Source organism: Osmerus mordax, chromosome 4 (genome assembly GCF_038355195.1).
Source record: "Osmerus mordax isolate fOsmMor3 chromosome 4, fOsmMor3.pri, whole genome shotgun sequence".
NCBI classification, from domain to species: domain Eukaryota; kingdom Metazoa; phylum Chordata; class Actinopteri; order Osmeriformes; family Osmeridae; genus Osmerus; species Osmerus mordax.
The window spans coordinates 19,271,305-19,296,673 of record NC_090053.1 but is presented as its reverse complement, the minus strand read 5'-3'; the positions used below and the strand labels follow the sequence as shown (position 1 = coordinate 19,296,673).

Here is a 25,369-nt window from a genome sequence, read left to right as displayed (position 1 = left end):
GATTTGCCATGATGTCAAGGTGGAGACACGTTAAATGACTGTATAAGATACAGGGCCCTAGCTTTCACCCAGCGCAATTGACTTTGTCAACGACGCAAGTATCATTCCTGGTTTGCACTAGACGCAAAGCGGACTTTTCCCTCCACAGACGCACGTCGGTAAATTAGGGAATGACTTTGCGCTCCCGAGGGCAGTTCAGCGAAAAAAGGAGGTGTGTTCCCTGGTGCTATTTTGCAGTTTCAGAAAAACAATTCCGCCACTGACAAGGAAAAACGTAGTCTAAAGTCAATGGCGCGTTATTCAGATGCTATTTTAATGGCGCAAGCTTGGCCCGTGCGCACTGCTGGCGAGGCCAGGGTCTTCTTTCTGCGAAGCTACGTTACATTGTTTTGATTTATGGCATGTTACATTTCTTCAAGGATTATAAAAAGATTTTCATGAGAAATCTCTATGTGAACTTGATTTGTAACAATTGTGTCAATTTCCTCCCACGCCTGTTTAACCGAAGCTAATTTGTGTGGTTTTCTTCTCCCATCTCCATCAGAATCAGAATTTGGTTATTCGCCATGTAGCCTATATTACACAAACACGGAATTTACTGTGGCAGGAAGGTGCAAACAATAAACATATACGGGTCTTAAATTAAGTTAAAAAGTACAATAGTTAAACTAATTCTAAGAACTAAACAATTAAAAAAGATAACAATTTAAAAAATAAATATATATTTGAATGAGCAGCATGAGCGGGCAATTTAGTGCAATGAAAAAACTGCTCTGCCTTTCCCATACAATGTCACTTCTCTATCTTTTACGGGCCTGACGAGAACATCGGTGTCCTCGGCTGTGAACCGCTCCTGGCGTGCGCCTGGCAAATCCGCCGTTATTATAGCAATCCGCCATGGAACAAGCGCTGCTCTTAAAGGGAATGTGAGATGACGCTCTGATTGGTTTACTGCACGTTACGCCCAAACCACACCCATTAGTAATGTAGCTACTTCAGACCAACCAATTTTAGATTTGCACCAGGCGCAAAGTCATTTATCCCGCCGGCAAAATAGCAAACCGCGCCGGAGTCCCGCCCTCAAAGTTACTTGCGCTTTGCGTTTTGATACTTGCGTTTCAGATCGTTAAAATAGGGCCCACAGTATTATTCGTGTGCATTACTAATTACGTATTTTCATAGTAATTGCCACACCCCACCACAGTCTGTTTTCTATCCTTTGAAACCCTACTTCACCATTACCTTCTTGATAAGGGAGCAATTCTCTGATAATTATATAGAGCTCAGGTTCGGATTGACTAATATTATTGAATGAGACTGATTCCCTGTAGACATTTTCCACTCAGGGCCAGTTTGTTGAAGTCTGAATTAGAATCAATAACTGATTGGAATGAAGAGACGTGAGAGCGCTATGCTATGTAGCCTCCAGCGTACTAACAGCCCCTGTCGTGTGGGGGACTCTCTTCCTCTCCCTCTCTCTTTCAATAGTCTCTTTCTATTTTGTCACACCTATAGCATCCATTAACCTCCCCCACTCCCTGTCCATCATCCCTCTAGTCCAGCTGCCCTCCTTCCCCTCCCTCCCTCCCTCTCTCTCTCTCTCTCTCTCTCTCTCTCTCTCTCTCTCTCTCTCTCTCTCTCTCTCTCTCTCTCTCTCTCTCTCTCTCTCTCTCTCTCTCTCTCTCTCCTCTCTCTCCTTCTCCCTCTCTCTCCCTCTCCCTCTCCCTCTCCCTCTCCCTCTCCCTCTCCCTCTCCTCTCCCTCCCTCTCTCTCTCTCTCTCTCTCTCTCTCTCTGTCTCCCTCCCCTCTCTCTCCCTCTTTCTCTCTCTCTCTCTCTCTCTCTCTCTCTCTCTCTTGTCTCTCTCTCTGTCTCTCTCTCTCCCCCTCAGGTCAGAAAGCAGGGTGAGTAACGACCCCCCTCTGACAGGGTTGTTACACGTTATCATGCTTTCAGGGGATGCTCTGATTAACAAAGAGAACAACATGCACACACACACGCACACACACATGCACACATTTACATTTAGTCATTTAGCCGACACAGCACGCACACACACACACACACACATGCACACACACACACCTGCAAGCTATGATGGATACCCCTATGCCCTTGGCAGGCTCTCTTAGAAGATGATACTGTAATGATATTAAATAGACCTGTAAATCAGTATAGGTTATGACCACATTACCTTAGTGATATGAAAGTATGAAAAGGTCACAAACACACACACACATTCTTTCAAAGCGTCAAGAGGTTACTTAAAGTTTGGAGTACAGGATTATATCGGATCATGTTTGACACGCACACGCGCAAACACATACCACACACACACACACACACCAAACACAATGTAATAACTGCTCTGATTTGATTCTGAAAGACTGGAGAGAGCGACAGGAAACAGTAGCCACAGGGCTGGAAGCTGAGATGGAAAACATAGATCTGCTGTTGCCCTCTCAGGTTCTCCCTCAGATGTGTGTGTGTGTGTCTTCTTACAGCTCATGGAAGTGTGTGTGTGTGTGTGCATGTCCACAGGCCATAGACATGTGTGTGTGTATGCCAGATGTCAAGAGCGTGTGTGTGTGTGTGTGTCTTCTTACAGGACATGACATCAGGCTCCGAGATCCAGCGAAACAGTCACAGAAACATTCCCATGATCCTGGATCTCCTCCCTGTGTCTGGATATCAGCATGAAGAAGCGGTATCCACTCACCTTTCCAGTGTTCTCCTTCCCAGAGGGTTCTAAGAGGCCACGTGTTTGCTCCATGCTGACATCACTTTCATCTCACGCATAACCACAAACAGACCATGAAGTCCAGACTGAACATCTTCATCGTGATGGTTATGAAGAAACAGACCTTCACGGTACGAGGAGAGGGAGACACTGTCACCAGTGTGCTGAGTCGGCTTGTCCTCTGGCTCACTTTCAATTTCCATCCCATAGCAAGCATGATGGCGAGGATACAGAACCACCAATCACCATCTCTGGGTTTTAACCCTTGTGTTATCTTCGGGTCATTCTGACCCATCAGTCATTGTGACCCACCGTCGTATTGCGACAAATTTACCTCATACAAAAACAAAGTGAAGCATTTTCTTTTAACTGTCGGGCTGTCTCCGACCCCCCACATTGGAATGGTTAAAAGAAAATTATTTTTATTTGTTTTTGTATTGGGTAAAATTGGGTAAACACAATGATGGTTCGTTATGAACCTTTGGGTCATGTGACCCGAAGGCAGCACGAGGGTTAATAGTGTTAACCCCCCCACCCACCCACCCACCCAACCACAAGCTCCTCTCCCCTCGGACCTTCTTCATAGCAGCTCTGCCCCGGACACACAGCAGACCCCCCAAGCCTCCAGACAGAATTGAGCCCTGGCACCAAAAACAGGAAAAGCCTAAATGTCAGGGGGGGGGGAACCATTCTGCCCTGGAGCACACCATGCCCCACCTGACTCTGCTGTTCACAGTATCGGAGAACTTCCGATTGGCAGTGAAGAGAAAAATATTTCATATAGTATATTTGTGGACCTCCTTGGTGAAGTCTTACCATTTTGCCCCTCCACACACACACACACACACACACATATATACACACACAGACTACCAGCATTATAAAACACCATCAACAGTGTCTACTGAACAGAAATGCAGGCCTATGCCTGCTGTACTAATCTTTTAATGCTTTAAAGGATGGAGTTGGCGCCAGGGGTCCTGTTGATGGGTTTAACCAGCCTTTCATATCAATATTTACCCTCCTGCAGGTCAGACCTGCCCATTAAGCAGGATTAGACCTGAAACACTACAGGTCTAGATCTGAGTCTGCCTCTTGGTGACATGACGATTATTTAGAAAAGGTTTCGAAAATGGGACCAATACGATATTCAAGGCGGGACTTCCACACCGATGGCCTCCTCAAAGCTGCTGTGGGAAATCAGCAGGTATGTTGGCAGGGCTGAAGGTAGCGAGCGCCACTTTTATTCTGTCCTCTAGGGATTACGGTAAATTACATTTAGCAGACGCTCTTATCCAGAGCGACTTACAGTAAGTACAGGGACATTCCCCCCGAGGCAAGTAGGGTGAAGTGCCTTTCCCAAGGACACAACGTCATTTGACACGGCCAGGAATCGAACTGGCAATCTTCAGATTACGAGCCCGATTCTCTAACCGCACAGCTGGATGTTATGAAACTTCCAGCTGTGGGAAGACGTCCTCTGGAAATCACAGACGGGTGGAACCAGTGGGTTGGAACCTCACGAGAAGCAGACAAATAAAGATTAAATCTCAATAAACGCCAGCTTTGAAATGGTCTCTTCCCAGGCTTAATGAAGGTTCTTGACTATGATGGCCTAGCGCTGAATGAATGTCCAGAACCAACAGTGTCATCATGGAAGTAATGAAGGTTATAAATTACCATGGTCTGGTGGTCGCACTGTCACTTTGGTCTCCCTGGCGACTATAATCTGCAACAGAGCACTCCCAGTAATCACATGGCTGATCTGTCAGTTTAGTAGACTAGCGCTCCAGGTTACATAGGTATGCTGACACACCTAGTCAGAAGATGGTGCATAGCATGATAGTATTGTACATGTGGGCCATCTGATCTGATTAGTGTGTGTGTGTTTGTGTGTGTGTGCGTGTAATCTGAATTTTGTATACAAACAAACAGTGCAGTGTAAATCAGTTTGCTCACACATCAATTAGCCTGATCAAGACCTGCAAACGGATCCACCCGTGTCGGTCAGGCAGAGAGAGGCAGGAGGGGAGGGGAGGGAGGGAACAGAGCGAGCGAGGAAACAGAGCGAGCGAGGGACCAGAGCGAGCGAGGGAAAGGGCAGAGAGAGTGAAACCTTGAAAGAGGGGGGCTTTAGGGCTGTCCTTGGCGTTTTTTTTTTAGAGATGACTGCACCCTCAACGTTAGACGCCGTTGCATCACTCTTCAGACCCCTACCTGCCCCCCCCACACCCCCCACCCCCCATTGCTGAGAGGGATTAACACCTAATCCCTGATGGTGAGGTTCTCTATCAGAATCAGTCCGGGAGGCGGGTGCTGTGTTCGACGTGTATAGCCAAAGCGTCACCCTGGACCCTGTACAAATAATGAGGACAGCCTTGGGCATGGCTGAGAGAGTACAGAGATTTAATATCATTACCGGTCTCTCTCTGTGTGTATGTGTGTGTGTGTGTGTGTGACGTTTTGCCTGGTTTTGAGCAACAGGGGTACAGTGCTATTTACATACTGTATATACTCCTGTGCAGGCTGCTCAGTGTGTCTGGATGTTTACCCATGCCAGTCCATGAGAGACAGACAGAAGGAACATTTGTCCACTATTGTTGGACAAAATGAAAGAGACATGGATGGAAGGAAACAGCATCTATTTATTGTTACCAGCTTATGTTTGACTGGCCTTTTCACTCATAGTCGACCTGAGGCCCTCTCTCTCTCTCTCTCTTTCTCTCTCTTTCTCTCTCTCTCTCTCTCTCTCTTTATCTCTCTCTCTCTCTCCCTGCATCCCTTCCTTCCTTTCTCTCTCACAAAAATGCTGATGTGAAGCTAATGTGTGTGATCAGTGTCGTGTTGCACGCCCACCACCCTGGGCTTGCTTGTCTGCAGGGGACCAATCAGATTAGTTTGTGTTACTGTCTTGTCAGCCCCACTCTGTGACTTCATCCCTCCCACTGATAACCTCCACCCACAACACACACACCTCCACCCCCAACACACACTCACCACCATCAGGGCTTGACAAAGTGCTTTTGCTCAGGCATAAAATAACCAAATGAGCTTCTCCAAGGACAAAGTGTTTTGGGTGTGCTTTCCTGCAATTGGTGTGCATCATGCAATGTTTGTGAACCAGCCACCCTCCACACATGCATAGACTTCTTGAGTCTGCCTGTCCTTGGTGACAAGGGTGAGGTTGGAGGAGATAGCAGGCGTAGCATACACTGATGTATGGCTGATTAATAGTTTTTCTGCTGGGTACGATCTGTGAATCCTTATTGTCTACTGCGGTGTGGCTTGTATAGGAAGGGTTGTCTGGGCGTGGGACATGGGATATAAATTAAACTACAATGGGATCACTGTTTTGGTCCAAGTGTCCTCGACCAGGCAGGAAGGACACCCTTTTGATCTCATGGTTGATGATCTGATGTGGAAGACTGGGGTGAAATCCCAGAGAATCCTACAGATTTATATATAGCCTACACATGGATATTGCAAGTTCTTCTTGACCTTGAATATTAGCTTGCATTGTAAGCCTTGTAAAAAAAGCTGTTTTTTTCCAAACCCCCATAAATAATTAAATACAGTAAACATGAAGGCAATATATGGGGGTGACAGACCATAACAGTCTCATCATAAGAAAACAGTCGGTGTTCCACTTCATCATAGATAAGAACAACTTCCCCTCGGCGTCCATAATCCGCCTCTGGAAAAAAAAGTAATTGGGATCAAATCCATGGGCATCCCTCACAGCATCAAGCGGATATCAGAGCCGTCTGTTCAGTCAAAAGGTTAATACTCCGCTCCGGTGTCTGGTGTTTATCAGGCTGGTGTCACCTGCATCACATGAACAGAGTAACAATAGCTTACCATAGCCCAGCTCGTCATCTATCCCGCCAAAGTAGTCTAAGGTCCTTCAGAAAAAGGAAACATATTTTGGGGTTCGAACGGGGTATGAACGACTCGCTCTTGCCTACGTGGTAGGAACCGTAGGGCAGTGTGTGTGTGGAACACAGACCTTTTAATCTTAGCGTTTTTAAATGGGACTGCAGTGAAAGCCGCGAGAGGCCACTAACGCACGAGCGCTCAAACGCACTCTTCTTCTCAAACTTGAGCTTCATTACCCTCGCGCCTCATCCGCGGAGTGCTTGCGCGCATCCTCGCAGCTTCCCCGCAGTACGGAGCTGTAACGGGACACTCTACCAGACCTGTTTTCTCTCTGCTATTCTGAAAACTGTCTATACTCCCGTTCGCAGGTTTGAATGTTTGTGAAAGCTAATTCCGGGGAGGCACAATGTGGCAGCTGATTTTCTTCGGTGAGACGTGTTTTGCGGATCTTGAGTGATCGTGAAGCAGAAAGAGAGAGAAAGCTGCTGTGGATTGATGAAGCTATTCTCTCTACGAAATGGTACGTGACAAGTTTTCTGGTGTCCATATTATTTCCACCGGCAGTTTCGAAATCAAACTAAATTACCCCATCACCTGTCAACTTTAAACAACATGAAAGCCTCATTGTCGAGGTTACTTCACAATAATTGCTAGTTTGTACTTTTACAGTATGCAGAATATTATTATTTAGAATCGCACAAACGATTTTAATCAGAATTTGAGTCTATGCACTCGTGGATCCCCAGCAGTATATGTTAAACTGGATCAGCGATGCATTAACCGCACAGAGAAATAGTTAAATGCCTAGTCTATCGTTCTAGAGTTATGTTATGTAAAGCATCTTGAACTTCAATTCTTGTATGAAATGTTCCATTTAAATAAAGTTGTATTATTATTATTATTATTGGAGAAAACAGATAACGCATCCCTGTTATTGCAGAACAGCTTTAAACTACCCATTGCTTTATTTGATCATAATAAGTGCAATTTTTCAAGTTTGGTATCGGCTATACCATGATAGCCGTGTGTATGTAAAAGGAAAGAAAGAAAGAGAAGCCTACAGTTTGGACTAATCTCTGCGTGAGGTTGACTCATTATTTAAACAGCTCGTAATTGACCAGTGGTAACAACTTCAATTTGTCTTATCTGTCGAGCCCAGTGTCTGTCACGCTCACCGGAGGATCTTGATAACAACCGCGCGTCACAAAAACACTTTCTTCAATTAACTTTCCACTCGGCGAAGCAACCCTCCCCTCCGCCGGGAGTTTTCTTACCAGCCAGCGATCCTATTAATAAATAGTTTATAATTCTCTCCTCCCCCCGCTGATCGAAATGAAACACCTTCACAACGTGATTTATGGAATCCCCGTACGGGCCCAGTAGAACTTGAATAAGTGGATATCCGCGGCTCATTAGAACTGCGAGAACTTTAGATCATAGCCGTCCACTATTTTAGAGGTGTAGTAACGACACCCCTCTAGCTGGTTTCAGCTACACTGCAGACATATATTATGCGCATTTTAAATGCATAGTTTGTGATCAATGTTATGGCTGTAGGCAAAAAGCTGTCTTGTCGTGTTGCGGGGTAGGCGACTGAAGGCTGCAGCAGGCTTAGGTGCCTACAGGCTACAGCGAACACTCAAAGCCTGTAGTAACTCATTTGAGCGTGTTAAGAACGTGTGTATGCTACTACAGTTATCTTACATTCCGCTAACATTGAGAAAACTAAAAGTTCACAGCTTACAATCTTTACATTCACTCGCAGCCCTGATGTCATAAGTCTTCAGTGTCTGTCAGAGTTGATCAGGGTGTGTGGCGGCCTGGTGTGTGTCCGTGTGTAGGACGGGGAGGGAGAGGGTTGAGCTGTTATGTGATGTGAAGTGTTTAAGCCATGAAGACTGCAGTTGTTTTCTGGTCTGTGTCCACTGCTGGTGTCATATCTCACCTACTGTAACATAATAGCTATCGCCAGTGGCGGTTCTACATGGGGGCCTACAGGGGCCAGTGTCCCTGTAAAAATGTCCCTGGCCCCCCCTGTGCCCCCCCTGAGCTGACTGAATAATATATATATATTTTTTTTTTCTAGTAGTCATCATGAAACGAGGAAGGGACATTGCAGCCTTTTTTGCCCCAGTAAATAAAAAAGTGAGAGAAACATATCAAGGTATTGAGAGAGCTGAGGAGCTGGAAGAGAGAGCCAGAGCCATTTGTATGATAATGTGAAGCAAAATTAAAGTATTTAATATTTAAATATCATTTGTTTCCGTTATTTGATGTGCCCCTCTGGTTAAACACTGCCCCCCCCCTTGGCCCCCCCAGTAAAACTTGTCTAGAACTGGCTATCACAACTATCATAACTCATGATAGAGTTAAACCAAATTGCTTACACCCCATCCATACACAGACCTGAGACCAGACCTGAGGTCCTCCTTCCATACACAGACCTGAGACCAGACCTGAGGTCCTCCTTCCATACACAGACCTGAGACCAGACCTGAGGTCCTCCTTCCATACACAGACCTGAGACCAGACCTGAGGTCCTCCTTCCATACACAGACCTGAGACCAGACCTGAGGTCCTCCTTCCATACACAGACCTGAGACCAGACCTGAGGTCCTCCTTCCATACACAGACCTGAGACCAGACCTGAGGTCCTCCTTCCATACACAGACCTGAGACCAGACCTGAGGTCCTCCATCCATACACAGACCTGAGACCAGACCTGAGGTCCTCCTTCCCCACACAGACCTGAGACCAGACCTGAGGTCCTCCTTCCCCACACAGACCTGAGACCAGACCTGAGGTCCTCCATCCATACACAGACCTGAGACCAGACCTGAGGTCCTCCTTCCATACACAGACCTGAGACCAGACCTGAGGTCCTCCTTCCATACACAGACCTGAGACCAGACCTGAGGTCCTCCTTCCATACACAGACCTGAGACCAGACCTGAGGTCCTCCTTCCATACACAGACCTGAGACCAGACCTGAGGTCCTCCTTCCCCACACAGACCTGAGACCAGACCTGAGGTCCTCCTTCCCCACACAGACCTGAGACCAGACCTGAGGTCCTCCTTCCATACACAGACCTGAGACCAGACCTGAGGTCCTCCTTCCCCACACAGACCTGAGACCAGACCTGAGGTCCTCCTTCCCCACACAGACCTGAGACCAGACCTGAGGTCCTCCTTCCCCACACAGACCTGAGACCAGACCTGAGGTCCTCCTTCCATACACAGACCTGAGACCAGACCTGAGGTCCTCCTTCCCCACACAGACCTGAGACCAGACCTGAGGTCCTCCTTCCATACACAGACCTGAGACCAGACCTGAGGTCCTCCTTCCATACACAGACCTGAGACCAGACCTGAGGTCCTCCTTCCATACACAGACCTGAGACCAGACCTGAGGTCCTCCTTCCCCACACAGACCTGAGACCAGACCTGAGGTCCTCCTTCCCCACACAGACCTGAGACCAGACCTGAGGTCCTCCATCCATACACAGACCTGAGACCAGACCTGAGGTCCTCCTTCCCCACACAGACCTGAGACCAGACCTGAGGTCCTCCTTCCATACACAGACCTGAGACCAGACCTGAGGTCCTCCTTCCATACACAGACCTGAGACCAGACCTGAGGTCCTCCTTCCATACACAGACCTGAGACCAGACCTGAGGTCCTCCTTCCCCACACAGACCTGAGACCAGACCTGAGGTCCTCCTTCCCCACACAGACCTGAGACCAGACCTGAGGTCCTCCTTCCCCACACAGACCTGAGACCAGACCTGAGGTCCTCCTTCCATACACAGACCTGAGACCAGACCTGAGGTCCTCCTTCCCCACACAGACCTGAGACCAGACCTGAGGTCCTCCTTCCCCACACAGACCTGAGACCAGACCTGAGGTCCTCCTTCCCCACACAGACCTGAGACCAGACCTGAGGTCCTCCTTCCATACACAGACCTGAGACCAGACCTGAGGTCCTCCTTCCCCACACAGACCTGAGACCAGACCTGAGGTCCTCCATCCATACACAGACCTGAGACCAGACCTGAGGTCCTCCTTCCCCACACAGACCTGAGACCAGACCTGAGGTCCTCCTTCCCCACACAGACCTGAGACCAGACCTGAGGTCCTCCTTCCCCACACAGACCTGAGACCAGACCTGAGGTCCTCCTTCCCCACACAGAGGCTTCAATCACAAATTGTGTTTTAGTTTGTTTCAACTCTGGTTTATCCCTCTTTTAAAACAAAGATAACATTCAAAATAACATTTGAGCTCATTTATGACACAATCGCATATGGGATCCACTGTATGTGGCAAACCAAATGTTATGCATGTGTGAATGTGTGATATTTGCATATTTTTGGTTTCTCAGTGTGTATAAAGTCTGTGCAAGGTTTGTCGAATCAAACGCCCCCTCCAGTGTCTCTCCAGGTGTGGGGCACAGCACTGTCCTGTGGGGAGTACTTTGTATGTCTATCTGTTGCTGCCGGAAACTCGAGGCTGGAAAGGAGGGGGAGGAGTTTGCACCACTGCAGTCTCGCTGAGATTCTCGCTACTGTAGCTCTTTTCCCCACTCCTATTTTTATTTTCTCTCTCTCTTCCTTTTTCTCTCTCGCTGCGCTTGTGTGCTAATGTCCCTTTGTCTCACCATACCTCGCTCTTCTCTCACACCTTCCCCCCCCCCCTCTCTCAATCTGACCCCCCCCCCCCCTTTTCTCAGAGCCTGCTGTGTGATAGACCAGGGCAAACGGTCATGCACTTCAGGCAACCAAGCCTGTGAAGCAGCCAGCCAGCCAGCCAGTTTTAACCAGCCAGCCAGCCTGTCTTCTAGCCTGCTAACCAGCCACCCAGGAAACCAGTCCTTCGCCTTACTGGCCTGCTCAGACTGTTCCCTTCTGCCAGCCTTTTCTGATCCCTGATGCCACCATGCCCATCATCAGCAATGCCAACCATGACTTCAGCAACCTGTCAGTCAGTGATGACAGCAGCCTGGACCGTATCTTCACTGAGATACCCGAAACAGAGACAGTCAAGGTGAGGGACAAGAATGACCACTTGTATCCCTAATACAGATTCTGATTTTAAAAACCACGTCAAACACATATCGGTACCATTGTTTTGATACAATCTTCCCCTATGGTATCATTTTGTTTGTTTGTTGAGCGACTTACTGAACAGGTAAACAGAGAGTAGACATTAAGAGCTCAATAAACCAGCAAAGCATTCGATCACAGGAGTTCAATGAAGCGTAACTCCGTCTCCACATGTGCAGGGTGTGTACTACAAGAGGGTCCAGTTCATCCGGGGCCAGGGGGAGCTGGGAGCGGTGGACCACCAGCTGCTGGCGGTGATCAATGTGGGGGGAAACCGCTACACCTTCCCCTGGAGCACCCTGGAGGAGTTCCCCTTGACCAGGCTGGGCCGCCTGCGCTCCTGCTCCAGCCCGGAGGACATCGCCCGCGTCTGCGACGACTACGACGAGGCGCGCCGCGAGTACTTCTTCGACCGCAGCCCGTCGGCCTTCCGGGTCATCCTCAACTTCCTGGCGGCCGGGAAGCTGCGTCTCCTGCGCGAGATGTGCGCGCTGTCGCTCAACGACGAGTTGACCTACTGGGGCGTGGAGATGACCTACATGGAGCGCTGCTGCAAGCGGCGGATGTACACGCGCATCGAGGAGGTGCAGCAGCACGAGAGGGTGGAGGAGGAGCGCAGGCAGAGGAACGCGCTGCAGCGCCCCCAGGTGGTGGAGACCAAGTACCGCAAGTTCATGAACCGTCTAAGGGACATGGTGGAGAATCCCCAGTCCGGCCTGCCAGGGAAGATCTTCGCCTGTCTGTCTGTTGTCATGGTGGCCATCACCGTGATCAGCCTGTGTATCAGCACCATGCCCGACCTACGGGAGGAGGAGGCGAGGGTGAGTCTGGATTCGGAAACTGGTGTGAAAATTTGGGTGTTTATAATGGAGTGTGGTTTCGTGTCTGTGTGTAAGAGAGAGTGTGTGAGACAGTGTGGCTTTCTGCAAAACCAATTGCCCTCTGGGGACAAATAAAGTCGAAAGTTGAAGTCGATGTGTGTGCATGCTTGCAGGTGTGTGAAACAGATGTGTGGTCAGATGCTGTTGAGGTTAGAATTACAAGGGTTGAGGTTAGGCTTAGGGGTCAGGGATAGCATGGCTTTGAATAGGAGTGAATTGTCGGTCATCACTATAATAAAGCAAGCCTGTGTGTGCTTGCGTGTGGAAGACACAATATGTGTGCACGACTGCACGTACTTGCAGGTGTGCAAGAGAGACAGTGTGTGCTTGTGTGCATAAGAGATATATATTCTGCATGTGTGCTGCTGACATTGGGTGTTCTAGAGACAAGTTCATCGCTCTCCCCCCAAGGCTGCCTTTTGTGGCGTTCATTTGTCACCTTTACAGTGTTTGGTTGTGTGTGTGTGTGTGTGTGTGTGTGTGTGGGTGTGTGTGTGTGTGTGTGTGGAGGAGGGGGGCGCTGATTCACGATGACTAGGTGATTAAGCACATTGCTGCAGGCCAGGGGAATCCATCCTGTGGATGGATGTGCTGTGAAAAACAGTGGTGAGGTCAGTCATAATGATCCCTATGCAGTAGTCAGACACTGCTCAACACGACTGCTGGTTCTGTTTAGAAATGACCCCTCACTCTCATTGGATAGCCCTGCCACAAATGTCAGGTAGACACTCTCATAATTTAAGTATGTGGTGTTTCTGTGTGTGTAAGAAACAGATACTGTGCATATTGAATGAGACACCTAGAGACAGATAGAAGGAGAGAACCAGATAAAGATAATAACTGAAAAAATACTGCGAGACAGACAATGTGGAGACAGTCAGACAGGCAGACAGCCAGACAGGCAGACAGTCAGTCAGACAGGGAGACAGTCAGTTAGATAGGCAGACGGCAGACAGTCAGTCAGGCAGACAGTCAGTCAGACAGGGAGACAGTCAGTTAGATAGGCAGACGGCAGGCAGACAGGCAGACATGCAGAAGGCAGACAGGAAGACGGCAGGCAGACATGCAGAAGGCAGGCAGACATGCAGAAGGCAGACAGGCAGACGGCAGGCAGACATGCAGAAGGCAGACAGGCAGACGGCAGGCAGACATGCAGAAGGCAGACAGGCAGACGGCAGGCAGACATGCAGAAGGCAGACAGGCAGACAGGCAGACGGCAGGCAGACATGCAGAAGGCAGGCAGGCAGGCAGATGGCAGGCAGAATGTGTACATTATTATTTACCTGATCGGTTCTGTGCTTTCCTTTCTGGTTTTCTCACTCGCTCTCTCTCTCTGTCTCTCGCTCTGTGCCCGTAGGTAGAGGTATTTGAGACTTTGAAGTGTGTGTGCTGTGTTTTATAGGAGTTGGGGGCAGTGGTAAGAGTGTGTGTGTGCGTGTGTGTGCAGGGGTGAGAGAGTGTGCTGTGAGGTGTGTCTGCTACTAGCAGAATGATGGAGGCAGCCTGGCGAAACCACCCTAATGTCAGCACACACCAGGGAATAATGAACTGAGCAAACACACACACACACACACACACACACACACACACAGAACACACACACACACACAACACACACAAACACACACACAAAACACACAACACAACACACACACAACGCACACACAAGCACACCGGTGTTGGAGGGGGTGGGGGTGTTTGCAATGTGTGCGTTGTCCAGGCACTGGGACGCCTGATTTGCATTTCTTTGCACATACAAGTGTGTTTGTGTGTCTCCGTGTCAGTGTTAGCAGCTCGTGTGTTTACCTGTACCTGTCAATGAGCTGCAGTGCAGCAACCTGCAGGTTCAGCTAGCCACCATAGTCAGACCAGCGGTGGGTCATGTTTAATTCACACTGGCTGACGTCTCTGAGTCTTTACTATGGAAACGGGTTTGACCACTGGCGCACACCTCATATATCACAGAGGGAAAGAGAGGAAGAGAGGGAGGGAGGAATATAGGAAAGGAGAGAGTGAGAGAGAGAGAGAGAGAGAGAGAGAGACTGAGAGAGAGAGATAAATACAGAAAGAGAGAGAGAGAGAGAGAGAGAGAGAGAGAGACTGAGAGAGAGAGATAAATACAGAAAGAGAGAGAGAGAGAGAGACTGAGAGAGAGAGAGAGAGAGAGAGAGACTGAGAGAGACAGAAAGAGAGAGACCATTTCTATACATTTGAAACACACCGCATGCCTCTGCTGCATCCCTTGTTGTGTGTGTGTGTTCTGTGTAGTGGGCTTGGTGCCTGGAGAGTGTGTGTGTGTGTGTGTTCTGTGTAGTGGGCTTGGTGCCTGGAGAGTGTGTTTGTGTGTGTGTGTGTGTGTTAGAGACAGCAAGGCCCCTTGGTGCGTTCAGGAATGCAAATCCATAAACTCCCAGAGAGTAGACGCAGTGTGTCTGTATAAACCTACTGCCTCAATAAATGACTTAGACCAAACACTCACCAGAACATACACACACACACACATACACACACACTCACCGGAACACACACACACACATACACACACATACCCATACAAGTGCTGCGCTGAGCACAGAGCTCTGACAGATTGAATGAGTGTTTGGATTGGTCCGGACAGGCTGTTCTCAGTCTGGATGCTCTCTGCCAGAAAAGAGAACCATCTCATTTAGGTCCTGCCCGGAGAAGGTTTGGGTACAGTTGAGAATGGGCTCTACTTGGAAGGGGTGTGCTGATATTCTGCAGATGTTTACAAGTGAGAGAGGAGGAACTTGAAACTCTTCTTTCTGATTAATGTCTCCTTTTTTAATGACGTCTAAATGCGTGTCTCTCCTAACAAGTAGTTGTTCTGTTATTCAGTACCCTGTAAACACCATGAAGAACCAGTGTCTGTGAACTGTCATTTATGTTCCATAATTATCAAGTGTTGATGCCTTTCTGTGTTTCCCCAGTCGTCAGATTCCACTGGCTAAGACTGACACTGCCCCAGACCCAGCTTAAATGCAAAAAAAAACTGCCTAACATTTTCCATTTGATAGAGTCTAAATTGATGAGGGGTGATAACAATTGCAGTAAAAATGCAGCTTTCATTCTGTGCCGTTGTTAACAGTGAAATGAGCTTAGTGACTGATGGGACTGTGTACGGCAGAAAGCAGTCATTTGAGGTCGAGTTATCAGATCTTATTAGCTGCTACGGCATGTACCTGTCATCTCTTAGAGTATTGATCTGAAAGATCTGGGGCTGGGGCTGGGACTTGGGCTGGGATAGGGGTTGGGGTTGGGGCTGGGATAGGGGTTGGGGTTGGGGCTGGGGCTGGGACTTGGGCTGGGGCTGGGATAGGGGTTGGGGCTGGGGCTGGGATAGGGGTTGGGGTTGGGGCTGGGATAGGGGTTGGGGTTGGGGCTGGGGCTGGGACTTGGGCTGGGGCTGGGATAGGGGTTGGGGCTGGGGCTGGGATAGGGGCTGGGGTTGTGGCTGGGGCTGGGACTTGGGCTGGGGCTGGGATAGGGGTTGGGGCTGGGGCTGGGATAGGGGTTGGGGTTGGGGCTGGGGCTGGGATAGGGGCTGGGGTTGGGGCTGGGGCTGGGACTTGGGCTGGGGCTGGGATAGGGGTTGGGGCTGGGGCTGGGATAGGGGTTGGGGTTGGGGCTGGGGCTGGGATAGGGGCTGGGGCTGGGGCTGGGATAGGGGCTGGGATAGGGGCTGGGGCTGGGGCTGGGATAGGGGCTGGGGCTGGGATAGGGGCTGGTATAGGGGCTGGGGCTGGTATAGGGGCTGGGGCTGGGATAGGGGCTGGGGCTGGGATAGGGGCTGGGGCTGGGATAGGGGTTGGGGTTGGGGCTGGGGCTGGGGCTGGGGCTGGGATAGGGGCTGGGGCTGGGATAGGGGCTGGGGCTGGGATAGGGGTTGGGGTTGGGGCTGGGGCTGGGACTTGGGCTGGGGCTGGGATAGGGGTTGGGGCTGGGGCTGGGATAGGGGCTGGGGTTGTGGCTGGGGCTGGGACTTGGGCTGGGGCTGGGATAGGGGTTGGGGCTGGGGCTGGGATAGGGGTTGGGGTTGGGGCTGGGGCTGGGATAGGGGCTGGGGTTGGGGCTGGGGCTGGGACTTGGGCTGGGGCTGGGATAGGGGTTGGGGTTGGGGTTGGGGCTGGGGCTGGGATAGGGGTTGGGGCTGGGATAGGGGCTGGGGCTGGGATAGGGGCTGGGATAGGGGCTGGGGCTGGGGCTGGGATAGGGGCTGGGGCTGGGATAGGGGCTGGTATAGGGGCTGGGGCTGGTATAGGGGCTGGGGCTGGGATAGGGGCTGGGGCTGGGATAGGGGCTGGGGCTGGGATAGGGGTTGGGGTTGGGGCTGGGGCTGGGATAGGGGCTGGGGCTGGGATAGGGGCTGGGGCTGGGATAGGGGCTGGGATAGGGGCTGGGGCTGGGGCTGGGATAGGGGCTGGGGCTGGGATAGGGGCTGGGATAGGGGCTGGGGCTGGTATAGGGGCTGGGGCTGGGATAGGGGCTGGGGCTGAAGTTAAGGCTGGGGTTGTCAGGGGAAGCAGGAATGTGAAGTGACAGAAGGCAGTAGACACTAGGTGACCTGTCATGGCTTCTGCTTCCTCTCTTCCACAGGGTGTTTATCATGAGAGAGAGAGAGAGAGAGAGAGAGAGAGGAGAGAGAGAGAGAGAGAGAGAGAGAGAGAGAGAGAGAGAGAGAGAGAGAGAGAGAGAGGAGAGAGAGAGACTTTGACTTCTAAATATACCTTTATTGGGCAGTTAGAACAGCCAGCTAACCAAGCAGTTTTACCACACCAGCCATCCCTTATTCAAGACAAAACCATTTCACTTGCTAATTCCACAACATTTAATTTCCAATCAAACTAAACCAAAAACAAACCAAAAAGATAGAGAGAGAGGGAGAGAGAGAGAGACCGAGAGAGAGAGAGAGAGAGAGAGAGAGAGGGAGAGAGAGAGCGAAAGAGAGACCGATAACGAGAGGAAAAGGGAAACATGTTGAGGAGGAGGGATAGAAGAGGAGTCGCTGCAGTGTGCTCCTGCCGGGTAAGACAGCGTGAGGAGACACGGGAGCCAGCAGGAGGATGGGAAAGAAATACTGAGTACCATAGAGGTTGTGCCATTCTAGATAGTGAGTGTGGGAGTGTGTGTGTGTGTGTGTGTGTGTGTGAGTGTGTGTGTGTGTCTCCACGCACGTACACAGACAGCTCCTGCCTGTTTTTGTATTCAGTGTCTATGCTGTATGGTTGTCAAGTGGCTTTTGGAGAGAGCACTGCAGAGTGTAACGTGTCTATCCTGCCCAACGACTCATACAGTACACACACACACACACACACACACACACACACACACACACACACAGCTGCTTTGAGGTAAAGTTATCTCATGAAGGTGACCTTGGAGGTGGCGTTCCACGTGCGGTTGGTGTCTCACTCTGTAGTGGGAGAAGAGGAGAGACGAAGGCAGTCCTCCCCTCTTGTCTCCTCCCAGCTCTCCCAGGGCGCTTGATTTCAGACCAGCAGCCCCCCTTCCCCCACCGCTGCGTGTCCCCGACTAGCCACAGGATCCCATCAGAATCACATTCCGCCGCGAGTCAGCCCGAAACAAACGCACTCCACACTCAACCTCCCAACCCCTCTCCCTGCCAGCTATTCGAGCTGTAGTCACTGACCTAACCCTGCTGTCGAGCCCAGACTATGTGAGTGAGCTGAATCAGAATCAGAATCTGAATGGGATTTATTCGCCATGAAAGTTTGCACAGACAAGGAATTTGCTTTGGCAGGAAGGTGCATACAATAAACATATACCTAAAATTTAAATATGTGGACTATCTATACTAAGGGTACATAAACTAGAAGTACTAAGTGGGATTAGAATAGAATTAAATATACAATAAAATAAAATATAAGTTGCCGTAAATTACAATTTAAAAATACAAATATTACAAAAAATACAAATGTACAAGATACCATTATTGTAATGCAGCGCAAGAGCAGTGTGTTTTAAGCAAGAGCTTGTGTGTGTGTAAGACACAGAGATAAAGATATAGTGTAAAGTTAAAAAATAATTTTAAAACATGGATACAGTCCTCTCTCAGCAGAAAGTGCCACTTTGTCAGCATGGGTAGGAGCGTTTTATTGCTTCATAATATGTAGGAAAGAGTGTGTTATGAGAAAAACAGAGACTTATGACGTAGACCACATGTTCTCCTTGTCAGATCATCTTTATCTATTTCATCTTCTCCACAAGGTCACAATAAAATATGGGTTCACCCCGGCGTGGTGAAGGTCCTGTTGAAGGTAAACATGATTGATGGGCTGGGAAGGTTTTTTTTTCTTTCTTTTTCCTCCATTTTCTCTGTTCCTCCCCCAAGCCCTCCACAATCTGCCTCCAGAGGGAGTCTGGGTAATGATCCAACTTCATGATCGCGTCAAGCCAGACTGGTAGCATGTCTGAGAGAGACAGGGATAGAGAGAGGAGGACACAGATAGACAGAGACATGCAGACAGACAGAGAGGCAGACAGACAGACAGACAGACAGACAGACAGACAGACAGACAAACTGGCAGGCAGGCAGGCAGGCAGGCAGGCAGGCAGACAGACAGATTGGAAGACAGACACACAAACAAACAGAGGAAAACAGACTCCAGTCTGAAAAACATGAATCACATCCAACTTCCTTACTGTATACACTGTGTGTGTGTGTGTGTCTGTCTGTGTGTGTGTGTGTGCTCTCTCCTCTGCTCTGCACCAGAGCCCTCTGCTGTCATATTTCAGACCAACTTCAATGAGAGGAGCTCCTCTTCCAGTCTCCTCTGAGACTGCTACTGTACATGCGCGCACACGCACACTCTCTCACTCACACGCACGCACACTCTTTCACACGCACACACTTTCACACGCACACACACACACTCTGCAGTACTGTCAGCTGCTAGGTTGGGAATCTGTTAGCTCATGGGGAGAGCCAAGCAATAATAAAGGCATGGCTGAAAATGACCAGAGAGGGAAGTCAGAGGACTGAATAAGAAAGCATCACTGGCAGAGAGGACAGAGAACCAGAGAGAGATTAAGAAATACGAAAGACAGACTGGGTGTGACAGAGCCCATTCCACTGATGTATCTGAGTTGAAGATGGGCAGACACAAACCAGCTGACGGTTTTGGGAGAGACAGGGAGGGACAGAGAGAGACAGTCTCAGGAGGGGGGAGTCTCTGGAGGGGAGACTTATTGTAGGTTTGATACTTTAGGTATTGCATGGAGTGCAGCCTCTCTATGCAGCATGTCTGTTTTTTTTGTTTTTGTTTTTTAATGATTGGGTCGTGGAGCATAGTCTTCAGAGTCAAGCCAGAACTCTATCTTTCTGTGTGTGTGTGCGTGTGTGTGTGCATGTGAGTGTTGGTTCCCACGGTTTCACTTGGATGTTACCCTTATCATCGTTCCACGTCTCCTAGGCAGAGTCTCCCACAACCGATATGCAGATAGGTTTACACTGAATCTTCCCTTCACCACGGCACAGAGCTAAATTATTCAGCACCCAGCTGAATTTTAAACATCGTTCTTTGAACCCGAAGGCTTTTTGTGTTGAAACCAAAGGCTTACAAATGAAAGGCCAGATCTCTCTAGGAAGCCCCCCGCGGTGTGCGAGGACGGCTACAGACCTCTCAGGAAGGGTTAACCACTTCATGGCTGGAGCTGACTTTACATTTACATTTAGTCATTTAGCAGACGCTCTTATCCAGAGCGACTTACAGTAAGTACAGGGACATTCTCCCGAGGCAAGTAGGGTGAAGTGCCTTGCACAAGGACACAAGGTCAGTTGGCATGACCGGGAATCGAACTGGCAACCTTTGGATTACTAGCCCGACTCCCTCACCGCTCAGCCAACTGACTCCCCTGAGTTACTGAGTTAGACACCCCTGGATTCAGCGGGACTTCTCCGCGTCCGTGACCTGTTGTGTGTCTCTGGGCAGTGTCGCCGCCATGTTGTGGTCGTCCTCTGACGGTCACAGCAGCTCTGATCGTAATGCGCTTCTCTGTCAGGCTAGACAGACGACGCCGGAATGAGCCGTCAGTTACATTCGTCACGGCGAGAGTATAGCACCGAGAAAAGGTCGTAAGGAGAGAGCGAGAGCGAGAGAGAAAGAGTGAGGGAGACCAAGAGAGGGAACGGGAACAAAGGGGAAAAAAAGCTAGGCCGCGATGCAGACAGAGACGAAGGGTTCAAAGGGAAAGAGCAGAGCCGGGAGGAGGACGGCGAAGGGGAGAGCAGGTCGAGGAGGAGGACGGCGAGGGGGAGAGCAGGTTGAGGAGGAGGACGGCGAGGGGGCGAGCAGAGCGGGAGGAGGACGGCGAGGGGGAGAGCAGAGCGGGAGGAGGACAGCGAGGGGGAGAGCAGAGCGGGAGGAAGACGGCGAGGGGGAGAGCAGAGCGGGAGGAGGACGGCGAGGGGGAGAGCAGAGCGGGTCGAGGAGAGGATGAGGAGAACCGGGAGGAGATGGAAGGGAGCAGGGGGACGGGGAAGAGGAGAGGATGAGGAGAACCGGGAGGAGATGGACGGGAGCAGGGGGACGGGGAAGATCGAACGAGGCGGAGTGAAAGAGCATTTGTGTGAGCGATGAGAGGACAGCGGGGACGAGTGGACGTGGGCGAGAGATGACGTCGGGGGGAGGAGAGACTGTGGGTGTGTGCGCGCGTGATGTATGGAGAGCGAGAGAGAGAGAGGCAGGGAGGGAAGGGTGGGAGAGGAAGAATGAGGGATGGAAGAAGAGCGAGGATGAGGGATGAGAACCCCGGGCATGGGGAGAAGTAGGCACAAACAGAGAATGAGGGATGAGAAGGAGGAGCAAACAGGCAGGCTCTCAGGCAGAGAGCAGGGGAGAGAGAAGGACAATGGGAAGCACAGGACCGGAGAATGAGGGATGTTGAATAGAAGGGGGAGAGAGAGAGAGAATGAAAGAATGAAATGGGAGTCAGCACAGGGGGGGGGGAAGAAATAGAGAGGAAGGAAGGAAGGGATGGATGACCGGATGGAGAGATCGATGGAGGGAGGAAAGGATTGGACCACGTGTCCTGGCGTGTGCTGGCGTGTCCTGGCATGTGCTGGCGTGTCCTGGCGTGTCCTGGCGTGTGCTGGCGTGTCCTGGCGTGTGCTGGCGTGTCCTGGCATGTCCTGGCGTGTCCTGGCGTGTGCTGGCGTGTCCTGGCGTGTCCTGGCGTGTCCTGGCGTGTGCTGGCGTGTCCTGGCATGTCCTGGCGTGTCCTGGCGTGTGCTGGCGTGTGCTGGCGTGTCCTGGCATGTCCTGGCGTGTGCTGGCGTGTCCTGGCTTGTCCTGGCGTGTCCTGGCGTGTGCTGGCGTGTCCTGGCGTGTCCTAGCGTGTGCTGGCGTGTCCTGGCGTGTCCTGGCGTGTCCTGGCGTGTCCTGGCGTGTCCTAGCGTGTCCTGGCGTGTCCTGTGTCAGGGGCGTATGATGCATGCTCCTGGGCAGCTGGAGGTCATGGTGGCCTGGTTGTCCAGGTGCCCCGCCCTTCCCCCCCAGCTGTGATGGAACTGTGAGCCTGGCTAATGACCTGATAGTCGGCCACTTATCCAGCCATGAAGCCCCACACACAGGAGCCGCCCCACTATGATTTATCACTGACTAAGTGATTGTCTAAGCCTTTGTTTTTGCCCCCCCCCCCCCTCGCGCTCTATTCCCCCACTCTCTTCTATCCTCGTCTTTCCTCTGTCCTTCTCTCTCCCCTCTCTTCTTCTCTCTCCCTCATTTTTTCTCTTATCTGTCTCTCTTCTTTTCTATCGGTCTTCTCCCCAACACAAGCTCTTCTCCTGTCTGGCCCCCCAGTGGTGGAAACAACTCCCCACATCCATCAGAGACACCGACTGTCTCCCCACCTTCAAGAAAAGGCTCAAGACGCACTTGTTCCGGGAGTACAACGGTACTTAGGAATGGTTTGCGGGACCCCATGTTAGTTTCCTCAAGGATCACAATGACTCTTGCTTAGAGCCTTGCTGCTCTTGGTGGTTAGTGGTAACTGATTTAAATTGTTGAAATATTTTTTACTGTTGCTTGCTTCTCTACAGGTACACTTGCACTTATTCATGTTGTTTAATTGTAACTTGTTTAACTACATGCTCTTGTGGTTCTTCCCTTTGGCACTTATTTTGGTTGTTCACAATGTGTGCTTCATGTTTTGGCTACCTGCAATGTTTTTTGGGGGGTATCTTGTTGTTATCAGTGACCTATGCACTTTGTAAAGCTCTCTCTTGGAAGTCGCTTTGGATAAAAGCATCTGCTAAATGAATAAATGTAAATGTAATGTAAATGTAAGTACATATGTGTCCTTAACAATACTTGCTGCTCTCTGTCTCTGGTCCCCTTTAAAACATTTTCCAACGTTCTCTCCTTCCTCTTTCCCTCTCCCTCCCTCCCACGTCCCCCCTCTCCCCCCGTGCTCTCTGCCTCTCAGGGTGAGTGCTCCCAGAAGTGCTACAACATGTTCATCATCGAGACGGTGTGCGTAGCCTGGTTCTCCATGGAATTCGTCCTGCGCTTCATCCAGGCGCCCAGCAAGCTGGACTTCCTCCGCGGGCCGCTGAACGTCATCGACGCCATGGCCATCCTGCCCTACTACGTGTCCCTGGTCGTGGACGAGGAGGACCCGCTGGAGCACGAGAGGCCCGGGGGCGGCAAGGGCTACCTGGACAAGCTGAGCCTGGTTCTGAGGATCCTGCGGGCCCTGAGGATCCTGTACGTGATGCGTCTGGCCCGACACTCCCTGGGCCTGCAGACGCTGGGCCTGACGGTGCGGCGCAGCACCCGGGAGTTCGGCCTGCTCCTCCTCTTCCTGTGCGTGGCCGTCACCCTCTTCTCCCCGCTGGTCCACCTGGCCGAGAGCGAGCTCACCGGCGTGCAGGACTTCAGCAGCATCCCGGCCTCCTACTGGTGGGCCATCATCTCCATGACGACGGTGGGCTACGGGGACATGGTGCCGCGCAGCATCCCCGGCCAGATGGTGGCGCTGTCCAGCATCCTCAGCGGCATCCTCATCATGGCCTTCCCCGCCACCTCCATCTTCCACATGTTCTCCCGCTCCTACCAGGAGCTGAAGCAGGAGCACGACCGCCTCTTCAAGGAGGAGTGCGCCGAGGCGGCCGCCGCCGCCGCCGCCGCCTCGGGCGAGCTGCAGGACGTGGCGGGGGGAGGGGGGACGGAGGGCTTCCCGCCCCCCGGGAAGCGCCTGTGTTCTGACACGGAGAGCACGCGCTCGCTGGAGTCGCTGGCGGGCAAGGTGGAGGAGACTCCGAGCAACAACAACGGGCACAGCCTGCCGGCTGGAGCCTTCTAGAGACGGCGCTCTGCGACGTCCCTGCAGAGCGCCGCAGATGGAGCCGACTCAACGAGACTCTAGTTTGCTGCTTCACTAGTGTTCCTATTCCCTCCTCTCCTCCTCTCCTCCTCTCCTCCTCCTCTCCCACTCTCCTCTCTTCCCCATGGACTTACTGAACTGTGACAGCCCTGTGCTGGTATAGACGAGGGACATACTCTGAACTTGAGAGACGTGAGAAGGTGCATGTTAAGTCTGGGACAGGGCATGTGCGGAGTGGAGCAGTGACCCAGACAGCCACCAAGCCCACAGCACAATGGACAAGTTCCCCAACAGCCATAAATCAACCACACCCTCCACTTCCATGAACATGCAATAATATTCCAACCCAAAGCTGTTGTTTCCATCTCTGTCTGTGACCATTCACCCAGCTTGGCCCAGCCACCATCTAATAGGGCTCTATCCAGTCTCCCGCCCTCTTTATAACCAAGACATAAGGGGGGAGAACTGATCTGACATCTGACTTTTAGTTGTTTTTCTTGAGAAGCTTAAGCCATACTGTACCGAGACCGTTGAGAGACTGTTGATTGGTTCAAACGCTCAGTAAAGCCCACAGAGAGGCACGGATGAACTGAAGCGATTAATCCTTCCTCCCTCCCTCGCCTGTCCTCTCTGGGTAGACAAACAGACAGGCAGAGAGGCAGACAGCAAGACAGGCAGACAGGCAGAGAGGCAGACAGAAAGACATGCAGAGAGGCAGAGAGGCAGACAGGCAGAGAGGCAGACATGCAGAGAGGCAGGTAGGCAGACAGCACAACAGCAAAAATGAAAAAAGGTCTTCCATGCTAGAGCTTTCAAAATAATTGGAAGAAAATAAGATAGGGAGGTAGATAAGGAAATAGAAAGAGATGTAAAAGGAAATAGAAGAGCCATGACCATAAAAAAAACTTTGTAAGGTTCCAAATAAACAAATACTAGTAATCTCTATGATGTCATGTTTTTGTGTGTTTCTGGGAATTGTCTTAATCTGATGATGCAGAGACAAAAAAGTCAGCTCCTGACCTTTGTCCTGAGGCACCCTTTCATGTTGTCTCTTTCAAACATGCCACCCACGTCCACCTACGCATGAAACACACATGGACGTCAGGCTGCATATCTGTGTACACTCCTTAACCCCGTGGCACCGGCCGGGTGACCTTTAGCCTTGCAACAGGTTCTCTGGGAGGAGTGGACATAGGTAGGGGGAGGAGTCAGAGGGAGGGGAGGAGCCAGTGGAAGGGGAGGAGTCAGAGGCTGGAAAGGAGTCAGAGGGAGGGGAGGTATCAGAGGAAGGGGAGGAGGCAGAGGGAGGAGTCAGTGGGAGGGGAGGAGTCAGTGGGAGGAGTCAGTGGGAGGGGAGGAGTCAGAGGAAGGGGAGGACTCAGTGGGAGGAGTCAGTGGGAGGGGAGGAG

The 25,369-nt window shown here is 51.0% G+C and overlaps 1 protein-coding gene across 2 annotated transcripts; it reads left to right on the top strand.

The window, feature by feature from the left end:
- Positions 1-6,931: 6,931 nt before the first annotated feature.
- On the top strand, positions 6,932-24,890 carry kcng4a (potassium voltage-gated channel, subfamily G, member 4a). Of its 2 annotated transcripts, XR_010876563.1 has the most exons (5): positions 6,932-7,134; positions 11,343-11,656; positions 11,895-12,536; positions 23,061-24,650; positions 24,699-24,890. XR_010876563.1 is itself a non-coding variant. In XM_067234675.1 (4 exons), exons 2-4 carry the CDS (start codon positions 11,549-11,551, stop codon positions 23,937-23,939), a joined length of 1,629 nt encoding a protein of 542 aa, XP_067090776.1. In that variant the 5' UTR covers positions 6,932-7,134; positions 11,343-11,548; the 3' UTR covers positions 23,940-24,890. The 2 variants fall into 2 exon arrangements, 1 of the variants encoding a protein (XP_067090776.1); XM_067234675.1 differs by having other exon boundaries at positions 23,061-24,890.
- Positions 24,891-25,369: the final 479 nt, after the last annotated feature.